General features: G+C 39.6%; 1 protein-coding gene across 1 annotated transcript in view; it reads right to left on the bottom strand.

Moving 5' to 3' along the window:
• Window positions 1-11335, bottom strand: part of SLC35D1 (solute carrier family 35 member D1) — a 42687-nt gene extending 31352 nt beyond the window's left edge. The window contains exons 1-8 of the mRNA XM_047725372.1: window positions 10983-11335; window positions 10126-10159; window positions 9942-10028; window positions 9182-9249; window positions 7477-7548; window positions 6794-6862; window positions 4659-4761; window positions 739-831 (exon numbers count right to left, since the gene is read on the bottom strand). Coding sequence (XP_047581328.1) covers window positions 739-831; window positions 4659-4761; window positions 6794-6862; window positions 7477-7548; window positions 9182-9249; window positions 9942-10028; window positions 10126-10159; window positions 10983-11185 — 729 coding nt within the window. The 5' untranslated portion in view covers window positions 11186-11335. The remainder of the gene's footprint in view (window positions 1-738; window positions 832-4658; window positions 4762-6793; window positions 6863-7476; window positions 7549-9181; window positions 9250-9941; window positions 10029-10125; window positions 10160-10982) is intronic.
• Between the last annotated feature and the right edge of the window lie 3002 nt (window positions 11336-14337).

Genomic DNA, 14337 nt, shown 5'->3' with positions numbered 1-14337 from the left:
TACTAGCCAGAGGACTCATTAGAAGAAATCTTGTTACAGAAACTTGGTAAATTCTAGGTTTCCATCCAGTTTGCGAAATTTTGTGAATCCTAACAAAATGGATTATATATCAATTTTTCTCCTATGAATATGGGTTTCCTTTTAAGAAAAAATGTCATATTGATTTATTTGCTACTCTATTCTGGGTTTATTTAGCTAATCATTTCAGAAAATGAGTAAACTATTATATTAGTTGCTATTTACACAGTTAAGTTACCACATGGTGCTAAATATCTCCTGAGGAAAAAACCCAGCTTGGGATTTAAGCCAGCATAACAACTGTACGATAAAACAGAACTTCTAGAAAGCCAAGCATTTTGTTTAGGTTTGAAGAAACCTTACTAATTCAGGATTTTTTGTTTCTTGAGGATAGCCTGCCACTATTCTTATTTTGTAGTTCAGTAGAAATGTAAAAATTTCCTCCCTCTAGCTTTCTGACACATAAGAGAAGGACACTAGTTGGCACGTACTATTTTTACGGTAAGAGCCAAAGCTATTTTGAGCCATTTTAGTACTATCCAATACTTACGCCAAGAAAAAAAGGTTAGCATGATATTAACAAGCTAAAAAAATAAGCTCTCAGTTTTGGGCCACTCAGTGAGCACATTACTTTTTACCAACCCCACAGTCTATCTGTGGACACAAGCAATAATACAGCTCAAAAAAATAAGACATTAAATCATGATTAGGAAGTCTTACCTTTTGCGCATCTCCTGTAAAATATGCAATGGCCAAGGTGGGCAGAATCATGAACAGTGCATTGTAATAGAGCAGGCCATATTTCCCCAGCTCCTAGAATAGTAAATAATTAGGTGTTTCATTGGGTTCTAGCAGACAGATATACACAACTCTATACAGGATACACACACACCCCCTACACACACACACACACACACAGCTCCCCAACCATACAGACAGCAAATCAGCCATTTTGCAAACATTAAGAAATAATGTAAGCTTTCAAAAGGGGGGAAAAAAAGCAAATATACAAGATTTTAAATTTGTCTGAGATTCCGAGTGCTAAAAATCAGAGAAATAAAAATAGTATCAACTGGCTATACCTCCAAGCAGCAAGCAGGGAAGCCGTGACTTTGAATACACACACCCTTCTATACAAACACTACCCTGAGGCCTTGAACTGTTCAGAACCACAACGAAGTGCCATTTGAGAGAGAGAGATGGATAGATACCAACACACACGCTCCTACCTAGACCAACACAGACAGCTGTAACTTGCCAGTGAAGTATTTCTGAAAATGTATAGGTGAGTTTCAATGAAGATTATCTACAGTTCGCAAAAGTGTGACTCGTTGTGCCCTCAGCTACTGGGGAACAACAAAAGAACCACATACGTCTTCAAACACAGGGAGCGTATGAGAAATCTGGGTTCACTTTTGATTTGCACAATTGTAAAACATTCAGCCAGATGCAGTCACCTGAAAAAGTAGGCTAGAGTTTGACTGGGGCAGGGAGGGGATGAAGGAGTAATGAGGATGGGGCATTATATCTGCCTAACTTCTCTGATGTAAGGAGACTGAACGATGTGAAAAGTCAATCTACCTTCTCAAAAGCAGCTTTGAAAAACTGGGAACAAATACCCAACAACAGAAAACTAGGTGGTTAGATGAGGATACAATCATAGAAAGAAATATTATGCAACCACTAACAGGGTTAAATAATACTGACTGACAAGGAAAGAGGTTCATGAAACTGCACTACATGAAAAATATAGGTTAGAAAACATTATATGTTGCTTTTTCATTTAAAATTGTATATAGTTAAGTGTGCACACACAAATGCGAGTGCACACACTTACCCTCCAAAACTGTGCTGCTCACTTGATGGTAGAATTGAGAGAGATTTAGATTTTTTTTCTTGCTTGTCTATATCTTCTACTACTTCCATCATAAATATGTATTATCTGTATGATTTTTTTTTTTAAGTTAAAAATGTTTTAAACTCAATAGCTGCATTCAGGTTGGAAATGCAGCACAAAGTCTTTATACCACGTGACTTAAGCTCAAAGGACCATGATTTTAGCAGCCCTGAAACTATCGGTGATACTAAAACTTCTGACTTATTAACAGCATCTAAGTGTGGCCATACTGCCTCTCAGATAAAACAAATAACTGACTGCTCGTGGTGGCCTTGGCATCAGTGAAAAGATGTGCCTAATTTCTAAAGCAGCAAGGAAAAGGCCATAGAAGAAGAAAACAACCTTTAACCACAGATACTCTGTCAGCCAGAGATACGAGTGTGATCTAGGAAGTAGAGGATGCCTACACACAGACACACACCATCCAGACAACTGACAAATACCAAAAACTTAAATGTCAAACTGTTCTTATTTTCTCATCTTAACTATTTTGAAATCTTTTGAAATCTTTTCCCCTGCCTCTTAAACATCAACTAAAACTGAATTTAAGGTATCATCATAAAAACGCATTATTGTATTGTGTTCTTATAGGATATCGCCCTTAATGTCATTTAATTGCTCCATTTTTTAGTACTTCCATCTGACTTTTATAGTTTTCCTGTTTGTATCTTCTGTTGTGAGCTGACCTTTTATACCACCTCTCTACCTCTAAATAGAATTCCATCTCCTAGTATGTTGCTCTTAATCCATGAAGTATGAAAAGCAGATCAATATGATTAAAAGTTCTAATGCAAGTAAGTCATAAGTCATTTTTAAGTGAGGAACTGAAGGACTCTCCTGAGAATAAAATACTCAGAAGCACGCATTGCTTTTTGTAGGTTCTAGGATGTACTCTAGACTGTGCTGTCCTATACAGTAGCCACTAGCCATGCGCAGTTATTTCAATTTAATTATGATTAAACTACTAATTCAGTTCCTCAGTTGTGCCAGTCACTTATCGAGTGCTCAACAGCAACCACATGTGACTAGTGGCTCCCGTTAATGGACAGCAGAAATATGTAAGATTTCTATCAACACAGAAAATTCTATTGGACAGTACTGTTTCAGCCAGTGGAGGGTGCTGGACAAATGGAATGTTATCACTGGTACTTATTTTCCAAAGCAGCAAATGGGCTGAGGAAAAAAAAAAACCAAAAACATATTAAAGCGAAACCTCTAACTGCTCCCTTTTCTCTAGTTGTTTCAAAAAGATAAGAATTTTTAACAGTAGTAGCTTCCATTAAAATACAATCATACAGTCACCACAGCAAATAAATGGAGAACAAGACATAAAAGTATATATAAGGAAAATTTGTTGGAAACAATCTATACTGACCCTATTCCCATTTCTTCAAAAATCTTCAAAACAAACCTCTGAGAATAATGAAAGCTACTGGGATGGCCACTCATTCTATGTGGAGAAGGGAAAGGCCCCTACCTCGACAATACAAACTTGACATTAATACTACCACTGAGTAGCTGGGCATTTACATTTCTGATCTCAACTCAAAAAAATGACCTGAAGTAGTTTCAGAAATATTTTACATATAAAAGAGCAGACTAAAAACTCACTCGATAAGGTCATATGGTTTAGAAAACATGGGTAGGGAAATAAGATAGTCATGCTCAGTTATAAGATTTAATTATGAAATAAAAAATATACCACTGTTCAGAAAAAACTATAGTGGCATCTGTGAAATCTCATGTGGGTCCTTACACAGGACACATCATGATAGAAAGGACAGCTCCTTCAATAACAACCCTATGATATATACAGCTGAGTCCTACACAGCTGCTTATTTTTTAAAGATTTATTTATTTAAGAGAGATCGAATTTCTACATCTGGGGGGGGGGGTGGAGAGAGAGAGAACACCAAACAGATTCTCTACTGAGTATGGAGCCTACATGGGGCTCAATCTGATGACCCCAAGATCACGACCCAAACTGAAACCAAGAGTGAGATGCTCAACTGACTGAGCCACCCAGGTTCCCCTACACAGCTGCTTACAATAAAGTGAATTTATGCCATAATGTAGTGAAAGCAATGTGGCTCGAATACTCCGCTTTCTGATGGTCTGGCTTGATCTAAAAATAAAACTTAGTGGGTATATATTTAAAGTATATAGTAGACCGACAAACAAAAAATACCTGTAAAGACTTTGTATGCATGCTGCAAGTTAAGAGAAAAAGGATAGGTGTGGCTAGTTCATGTGTATGAGATGTAGGCTAAGGAAATCAGATGTAGGCTAACGAATTCTAATGCTCTGTAAAGTTTCCCATTATTTGGTGGGACAAATAGACAAAATGCATTCTTGATCTGCAGCCCCTTTCAACTCTCACTTCTCAAATCTGCTCAAGGGCTTCTAGATATTTCTTTCTTGCCCAGGTCCCTCACCAACCCTTCTAGAACACGGCCATGAACACTTTCCTGTAATGAACAACCCTAATTACATCCCTCTCGCAAAGTCAATAATCACCCAATCCCTTCCAGAAAAGCTAACTATAAAATCTAATTGCTAATTAATAACTGAAAGAATTTCTTATGTGAGTAGCAAAGCATGGGCATTTTACCCTCAGAGATCCCTAGGTCTTTCCCAGCTCTCCTAAGTAGTTTTCTTTATTCCCAGCTTTTTTTCCTGACAAATAAACATTACCACTCCCAAAACCAATAAACATCTCTTAAAGATTTAGATTGCTACCTACTTTTGAATCTAATTTCTGTTTTACATATGCGCCATTTGCTGCTGTCAGGACATCATTTATCAGAATGAAAACATATCCTTCCAGATCAAATGCCAAGTCAGAGCTGTAAAACACAAACAACACTTTAATAAAGAACATGAATGTAATTTAAAGAAGACCTGAATGTACAATAAATGGAAGAACATATTCTTATCTAGCTAAGTGAACATTAGGCATTTTATCAGTGATTAGTACTTCTTGATTCCTGGTTATAATGAGCAATTTCATACTCAATAGAGAAGTCTTCAGAAATGAGAAGTACTAACACTTAAACACAATCATTAGCAATAATTAGTCATGTCAGTTAATAGCACACCGCTCTGAATTCAAAGTCAGACAACAAGAACAAGTAACTAAATTTGCCATTATAATACATCTGAAGCAGGAAGAAGGCATCGGAGCTGAATTTCCAAGAGAAGGAAACCAAAATGATGAAGTTGTTAACATGTCATTTTCCAAGGACTCATTCACACAAAAGGCAGGTTGTACAGGTGGTTGGGTCAGACACTGAGTGGAATTTCTGAAGTATAGATTATAGTTAGTTCTGAGATCAAGCTACAGCAGTGTTTAAGTACACACTAGGAACTCAAACACTTAAACGATTACTTAAAAAGGCTATAACTAACAGGATTAGGGAAACTGGTGTTTTCTAGTATTTAGCTGAGCACCAGGCATAAGAACAGAACTTAGTAAACTGAACAGAGTAACAAAAAACCTAAGAAAAGTATGCCTTCAGTGTACTTCAGCACTCCAGCTAAAATAGTGGCCCAACATCCTGTGATTGTGCAAAGATACTATGTATTCATAGCTAAACCAGTGCAGGGAATGGGACTTCTGAGAAACATGATGCCCCTGCAATTCCAGGCAGAACTAGCCTTATGTATAACCCCTCTTTCAAGCAGCCTGACAACCTTCTAACTTCAGACTCCCTTCCTCCCAATCTTTTTCCCTAGTAAAGTGTTCTGATTAGATTAAGTCTCATCCAAAGAAAATCCTCCTTAGAAACTTTTTGTAGGTCAGGGTTGGTTTGCCCTGAGCACTCCTGTTTGGTTCAATTCTGAATCCCACCAGCTTTACAGAACTGCTTCAAAAAGGTCAGAGGCTCACATAGAATTATTTTTCAAGAAGGCTTTATTACCTAAAGGAAAAAACAGTCAGCCATATAATCAAATTCTAGTAACCAAGTTTTCTATCCTTTTTTGTCTTTTTTTTTTTTTTTTAAGAATGCAATTTCACTTCGGAGATTTGGGGTGGAATGTGAATAACAGTATTTCCCCCTGCCTATACTACAGGAATGATGAAGGTAAATGAGCCAGTCCAAGAAGCACACTGAACCCCAGACAGAAAATAAATGTCAGGCAGAATTTGCGGCATTAGCAAACCCATACATGCATGCCCTGGTCAAAGTAAAATGTAGAAGGCTTCTAGCCATCACTTTAATTTTCTCAGTCTTTGGGCATATATTTTCTCCCTGCATTTTAAAACTGAAACTTTAAAACAATGGGGAAAGCTTCAATAATTTAATAGAATATATAAGTCATGGTACTTGTGCTATATCTTAAGTGAGGCCAAATAAAGATATTCTATTATTTATTATTCCACCACAAGGAAAGAATTCATTATCATTTGCCTTTTCTGAGCACTATTTTCTTTAGCACTATATAAATAAAGTAAAAGAATACCACATGATTTATAGAAGCACACAGGCTCTGGAGTCAGGCACAAATTCAAATTCCAGTGCTGCCATCTATTAGCTGTATAACCTCAACCAAGTTTCTGAACCTAGGTTTCCGTTTCCTCAACTGAAAATAGGAAAATTATACCCACATCTTTCAGAGGTGTTGTAAAGAATGCATAAATATGTGTAAAATTCCAAACATATTGTGTTGCATATAGAATGTGCTCAATAAGTAGACGAATCAGATTTTGCCAGTCTTGAGCAGAAAATATGGCCAGAAAGATCTAACTTCCTAAAGAGTCTTTTGGATGCCTCCCAAAGACAGATTCTTACTCAACCTATACAAAATTCTTTTTATTAGTAATTGATTATCAATAACTATTGATAATTTCCTAATGTGGTCCTAATACATTCTTACCTGGCAGCTACAAAGGCTCCAATAATCATTGCAAATACAGTCATCTTAATACCCCAGGAAAAAGTCTTCCTACAAAATAAAATAATTTAAAGTGCATACATGTACCTGTAGTTATTCACAAAGATTCATTCTGCAATACAGACAAAAAAAAGTTTTCCTTAAAAAAGCTATAAGCAATTGTAATTTTAAATGTTTCCAAGGAATTGGATATTTCAAAGAATCCTTTTGAGAAAGCAAAAACTTATACAAAAAAAGTATATTCATTTTTTTCTTATTCTTATATTTGCTATTATTATTGAGTTTGAATTTTTGCAAATCAGAATTTCTTTCAGTAGAAAAAGGTCACACACATTTGTAGTAAAATAGCCAAGACAGGAACATTATATAAAACCTATACTGATGTTTCAGACCCAGCATCACTTGTGGCAACAGTAGGTAAAGGAATTCTGGATAGTGTATCTCATGTTCAGACAGATTCCAATTCCAATTCATAATCTTCCCAACTACTGAACCCATAAACTATCAACTATTATAGCAAAGGAAGAAAGTCCTTAAACTTCTTGAAAGATAAAGTAGAAATAAGAGAAGTAATTTTACTATTTCACATATGCTGGCCCCTTTTCAAGATGACTAAAGTCCAATAAAGACTAGATATATACATATATATTAGAAATTTAGCTCACTTGAGTAAAACTCCTTCAGCAAACATTGTAAACAGGATGGAGAACCTTCTCAGAACTGTAAACATGGGCAAGCTGCAGAAAATTTTAAAAAGAGAAAAAATATAATTAGGTAAAATAAAGTTTAGCGATTGACTTTTTGAACTAAGATTCTCCAAATAACTACCTTAGAATAATGCTAGTCTCTTCCTTCCGTTATGCTGATTAATTTCATTCCATGTTGGTTAATCTGTGATTAAATTAAACCTTTATTCTCTAGAAGTAATCCTTATTTGAAAGCCTGAAAGAGTTGCTTTTATAAAACTACAAGAAGTGAAAAACTTCAGGCTACCTATAAAAAATGGTAGCAATCACATATCTATTATCAAAGACTAGTAACAGCCACTTTTTAATTTTACACTACTTATTATACAAACACCCTGAACAGTAACCATGTTAGTTTTAAAAGAAAAAGACCTCTTTCGTCCTTCTTTACTAGACTGATCTTATTTCCCACCCACGCCCCACAAAACGACATCCCCAACCCTCCAAACAGCATCTATGATAATCTCACCCCATGAAATACTCCTTGATTGTTCTTTTGTGGAAGTACTTTTGTCTTCCTCTAAATTATCAGAGCACTCTGCTTGCACTAGTCAAACACAGTCTCTTGCAATATAGTTATTTCTGAATATATCCCATTTCACTCCAAAGTGCCTTATACTTAGCTGGCAACCAGAGATAGGGTGTGAATGAATGGATGGATAGATGGATGACAATGGATGAAAAAGAGCAAATTCTATACAAGCAGCACTTTGCAGCAGGTCTACATTTCTTCCTGAGTGGGTAATGAGATGGAAAAGGATGCCCCACCCATGCATGATAAATTCGACTTCCACGAACCCTGCCCCAGAGATATCATCATAGTCACTCTGTCACATTTCTTGGGTCTGAAGAAAGAGGAAATGAAAAACGCTTTGTCTCTGATCCTCAGAGATCTCCCCATTCTGTTTTACAATCATCTAATATGCCGGGGGTTAGCTTAAGTGGAAGTAGTGAAACCATGGATTTCTGTTAAATGGCTTTTCCATATGTATAACTTTAATATCACATACACCTAATACATACTACACTTCTCAAGTGGAGAAGTCAAGAATTAGGAGGTTAGAGGATAATAAAACAGTATTGTCGCAGAGCAGAGAACTACTGCTTCTTTCTAAAAGTGAACATGCTGCCTCTATGGTGGTATGCTCATGGGTATAATATTAATCGTATTTGTATTGGAGTTCCGTCTGATGTTACTTTAACTACCTCATGTAAAAGAAAAACTACAAAAGTTCTCCTACCCACCCTCTGATTTTGCTTATAGAATTTGCCTAAAATATAGTATTTATAAATTCTGTTAAAGAATTGAAATCCCAGGAACCTAGCATATATTCTTCACTACTATAGCTCTGGAAAAATAATGAAAATCTCCTATAGCAGCATTTTATAACATTTTAAGACTTCTAGTATCAAAGTTGGGGGGGGGACCCAAAACAAACAAAAACTCCTTGTTTTCAAACTTAAAGAATTTAAACTAAAACCTCTGGTGTAATCTTATTTAGTAACAAAAGCTTTCTGGTTCTTTCATTTTTTTCCAATAACAATGTGTTAAATATTTGACATTCAAGTACAGTTTGAAGAATACATCATATTAACCTCACTAGTAAAATAAAGTTATCCATACTTCAGTTTCTTTGTGCTGAACAGTCCCGTGATTTGGTTCCCAAAATATAGTAGAGGTAGTGGAAACGTCTAGAAAATTTAAAAAGGGATAACAAAGCTCAATAATAAAGACAGCTAAAACAAGGTCCTTTCAAACAGAAACAGTTGTTTATATGATCAAATTCTTTCCACTTAAAACATAAGATTAGAACTCATATACAATTTTTGGCCCCCATGAAGCACCCAAAAAACATTACTCCTGGATAACAGCAGTACTATGGCAAAGAGAAGGAAGAATGGAGAAGAAAAAAAGAAACAGAAATATGAGTATGATCAAACCATATAAGACAGAAACATCACTTGCTTTAAAAATATGATAATGTAATAGCCCATGGCTCTAATGTCAGCAGAAAAGGGAAAGGCATTTTATCTGCACGTGGAGTCAAGCAGAGGCAGGCAGAAGAGGAAGAAAATAAACCCAAGGAATAATGAATGTAGGATACGTCAGCTAGGTTAGATGGATGTAGAAAATGCAAAACAGCTGTACTCCCAACAAGTCTTCATTAAAATAACATAAGACATCTGGGGGCCTTTCCCCCTTAATTTTAAGGAGTTGGTAGGACTTTTCAAAACATGTAATACTACATTTATTCTTTACCTTCATTATACCCATTCTGGGCAAGTTCAAAACTGCAATTTTTTAAATATGCAGAGGACTGATAAAAATATATAGCGACTTGTTTTCAGAAAATAAAGATTTTATTATTTCTATTTTATTTTACCTTTCGAGGTACATTTCTGTCAAGGTCAGGAAACTTGACTACTCTGAGTGCCTTTCCCACCCAGAGAACTGCCACTGTGGCCACCATCTGCAAACAGAGAACACAGATTCACTGTTCTACATATAAAGACACACACAGAAGTTCCAACGACATAAACCACGTAATGCTGAAGATTCCAACTAACCTGGCCAAGTCCAACACATAGTGAGGAGGGAAATCTACAAAAAAGGTAAAGAGAGAGAGAGAAATAGAGGGTCAGAAAAACTCAAAAGCAGTTCTGTGAATTCAATTTGCACATCTGCAACCTTAAAATGTATTTTGAAACAAACACCAACGTCTCCCCAAATGAAAACGTGAGAAAAATCCCTGCTGGTTGTCAAGCAACGCCGCCGATTGCCGCTGATTTTGTAGCCTCCGGCGGCCACTTGTCTCATCTTGTCCGAGTCCACAGTTTCAGCAAGCAGCCTGCAACGGATTTTTCAACGGGTGAAGACATAGGTCTCCTCAGTGGTTTCACATCTTTACAACAAACATGCTTCTGCTTCTGCCTCGGCCTCAGGGTCCCAGTGACAGCGGCAGAACGGTCTTAAATGAGCTTGATGAGCACGTCCCCAGAGGCTGTCAGCGAACTCAGGGACCCTGAAGCCCGGAACCCCGGGCCAGGCTGCGGGGAAGGGAGGGCATCCCTCGCTCTGCTCCCAGCCTGGCATGCTCAAGAGCCAAAAGTCACGAAGCAACTCCCCTCCATCGCTCTGAAGGGCAAGGTTTCCAGAGCGCTGCTCGATGGGCGCTTTCCCACCGGGGTCGAAACGTGCACGGGGCGGTCCTGAGCTCCGCGCCCGGAGCTGAACCCGCACCCCGGCCCGCGCGCCGAGCCAACCCCGCAGCCCCGGCCGCTCATTCACCGCCCGCCCTCCCCAGCTCCCGCCCAACTTTGTTCAGCTTTAACTTTAGCGGCGCAAGTCCAGGGAGCCGGCGCCCTGCCGCCGCCGCGCGCTCCTCCCCCGGCCTCGGCGGTCGCCGCCGCCGCCTCGGCCCTACCTGTAGTTGGTGAGCACGCTCTTGTTGACCACCACGATCAGGAAGGAGCTCACGCCGTAAAAGCCGGCGGCCAGCAGCTTCAGGAACACCGTCAGCGTTTCGGCCGACGCCATCCCCAGCTCCTCCTCATGTCTGTGTGTGGAGGATTTCGCGGGGGCTTCTCCTTTAACCCGGGCATGCTGACGTCTATGAACTTCCGCCATGGCTGCGGCGGCGGCGGCCTGCGAAGGGAGCGGCGGGAGGGCCTGGCGGTGGGGCCGAGCGGTGCAGGGGGCCTACTCCCGGGGGACTCGCCGGGCCCTGGCCGGTGGACGGTGCCGGCTGCGCCCTCGCCGCCTCGCCTCCCCGCACGGTCGCCGCCCGTCCCCGCCCAGGGGCAGGAACGCTGGGTTTCACACCCTTGGGGACTTCGCTCCGGCATTATGAAACGCAGGGTCAGAGGGTAGGGGGCGCGCCGGGATTGGCCTGGGCATGGGTTGGAGAGGGCCTGGAGAAGGGGCAGGGGCGACCCTGAGCTCGGGCGCAGAGGGAGAACAGGCCAAGGAGGGAAACCACTCCGGGACACTGGGGTGCCAGGCGGCAAAGCACAGACTCTGAACGCCGCTGCCGCCTCGCGCCTGCGCGCGAGTCTGCTCTGGGTCTCTCTGCGGCCGCGTATCTTAAGTCGGGGAAGCTGGCGGCGGGTGGCCCAGAAGCCGTATTCTCCAGATAACAGCCGCAAGGGAAGTACGGACCATCCTCCCCTCGGTAACAGGTGGCTGGCGAAGCAGTTCTGTGTGGTGCGAGCGTCTAGACTCACTTTGCATGCTCTTTTGGTCTCTCTTTCAGAAGGTCAAAGCCCTTCAAAAGTATCATACGTGGGTAAAAGGAAACACTCAACAAACATTTTATTCTGCATATATAAGCCCATCCCTGGGCTTTTTACATTTTCTGAACCCAGAAAACAAACAGTACTTTTTTTGCAGATCAAGGGAAAACTTGCTTAAGCAAAATGAAGCCGTATCTAAAAAAGTAGCAACTTGGGGATTGGTGACAGAGCAAGGGTTTTGGAGCCGAGTTCGGATTCTAAGATCCCTAGAAATGTCCCCTCACTAACCACTTACTCTTGGGTCAATTAGTTGACCTCTCTTGGCCAGCATCTCCTTATCTCTATGGATGTAAAACTAGCGCAGAGCTACTTTTCAGTAAGTGGCAGCCATTATTATGTAACAGAAACAAATCATCATTATCAACTTGAGCAAAGAAATGACATACCTAATTTTAATGTCAAAAAGAAAAAAGAATTGAATTTGAATTATGTATCTATTTTGTCTATCTTTTTTATTTCTCTTATCCCATAGTTTGTAATTGTGGTAAAATACACATAACATAGAATTGACTATTTCAACCTTTTTTTATTATGGTAAAATATGCTTAGTATAACATTTATCATTTTACCACTGAGTGTACAATTCAGTGGCATTAAATACATTCACATTGTTGTGCAACTTACCACTACCCATCTCCAGAACTGTTGCATGATCTCTAACTGAAATTATTAACCACTAAACAGTCATTGCCATTCCTCCTCACCCCAACATCTAGTAACCCTATTCCTTCTGTCTCAATGAATTTGACTATTCTGGGTACCTCATGTAAGTGGTATATCATACGGTATTTGCCCTTCTGTGTCTGACATTTTCGAATAATGCTTTCAAGGTTCATCCGCTTTTGGATATGTCAGAATTTCCTTCCTTCTTAAGGCCAGATAATACTCCATTCTGTGTATATCTTTTGATCCATATCCTTTGATCCATATCTTTTGAGTTTTTCCATGAACACCTTTCTTTGTTCTTTGCATATCCCTTAGGAAACACTGGTACATGGATGAAGTTCTTAACATGACCCACTTACAGGATGTTCCTTCTGCCTGCATTTCCAGAGGCATTCCTCACATTTCCCTCCCTAAGCTGTAACCAAATTAAACTATGCCCAGTCCTGTGAAAAACAATGTGGTTTCCTGCCTCTGTGTCTTTACTCCCATTTTCCTGAAAGCAAAAAGGATGCTTTTTCTCTTCCTCCTCTCCCCTGTTTCCTCAAGAACTCCTGCTTTTCCTTTAGTATTTAGGCAAAGCATTACCTCCTCTTTGCCTACCTTCTTTCACACTGTCCCTCTATGAACTCCACAGAATTGTTATCTCTCCTTTGTGCCCCTCCCACCCCATCCTTGTACATCCCCATTATAGAAGCTCTGGAATTACATGTTTATATGTCAGGCTGTTCCAGTAGGCAGTGAGCTCCCTAAGGACAAGGACAGGCAGGGACACCTAGCACAGTTTAAATGTTTTTGCTGAATGAATAACTTTTTAACAATGAGGAAAAATGGGCAGATGTCTTCCTTAATTGCTAGCAGCAGAAGAAAAATAACGAGGTAGTTATATTTTGGGAACCACCTGTGAAAAAATTGCTATGAAAATAATATCTCTCAGGGTGCCTGGGTGGCTCAGTGGGTTAAAGCCTCTGCCTCCAGCTCAGGTCATGATCCCAGGGTCCTGGGATCGAGCCCCACATCGGGGTGTCTGCTCTGCAGGGAGCCTGCTTCCTCTTCTCTCTCTCTCTGCCTGCCTCTCTGCCTACTTGTGATCTCTGTCTATCAAATAAATAAAATCTTTAAAAAATAATAATATCTCTCATAACAAAAGCAAACAAGCAAAATAAACTTGTGTCACATAAAAAGTATCTTCCCCTCTTCCTCTTCTACCAACTCTTTAAAGAAAGCAACTGCTAACAGTTCAGAGATGGTATTTAGTGCCATGTTCCATGCAGATATGAATACATACATGCATACATGTGTATGTACATATCCATATACATATATGTGTATATTTACACACATGGATTTTTAAAAAGATTTTATTTATTTATTTGACTGAAAAAAAGATCACAAGTAGGCGGAGAGGCAGGCAGGGAGAGAGGGGGAAGCAGGCTCCCCGCTGAGCAGAGAGCCCAATGCAGGGCCCGATCCCAGGACCCTGAGATCATGACTTGAGCTGAAGGCAGAGGCTTAACCCACTGAGCCACCCAAGCACCCTAGACACATGGATTTTTATACATTTTTTAACACACATAGAATAGAACCATGTAAGAACACTGAGCCTCAAGCCAGACACTGCTCTGACACTAATTTTGTGACTGGTCAAGTTACTTGACAATACTGTGCCTCAGTTTCCTTATCCATAAAATGAGGATCTCAGTAGCACCACTTCATAGGGTTGTGGTGAGAATTGAATGAGTTAATAAAGGTAAAATACTTAGAATATAGTCCATACTTCACAATATTTATAATAGTAATAATTACTACTATTATCATTATTAT

Source organism: Lutra lutra, chromosome 4 (assembly GCF_902655055.1).
Source record: "Lutra lutra chromosome 4, mLutLut1.2, whole genome shotgun sequence".
NCBI classification, from domain to species: Eukaryota; Metazoa; Chordata; class Mammalia; order Carnivora; family Mustelidae; genus Lutra; species Lutra lutra.
Note: the sequence above shows the minus strand (reverse complement) of the source record. Positions and strands in the feature narration are given on the sequence as shown.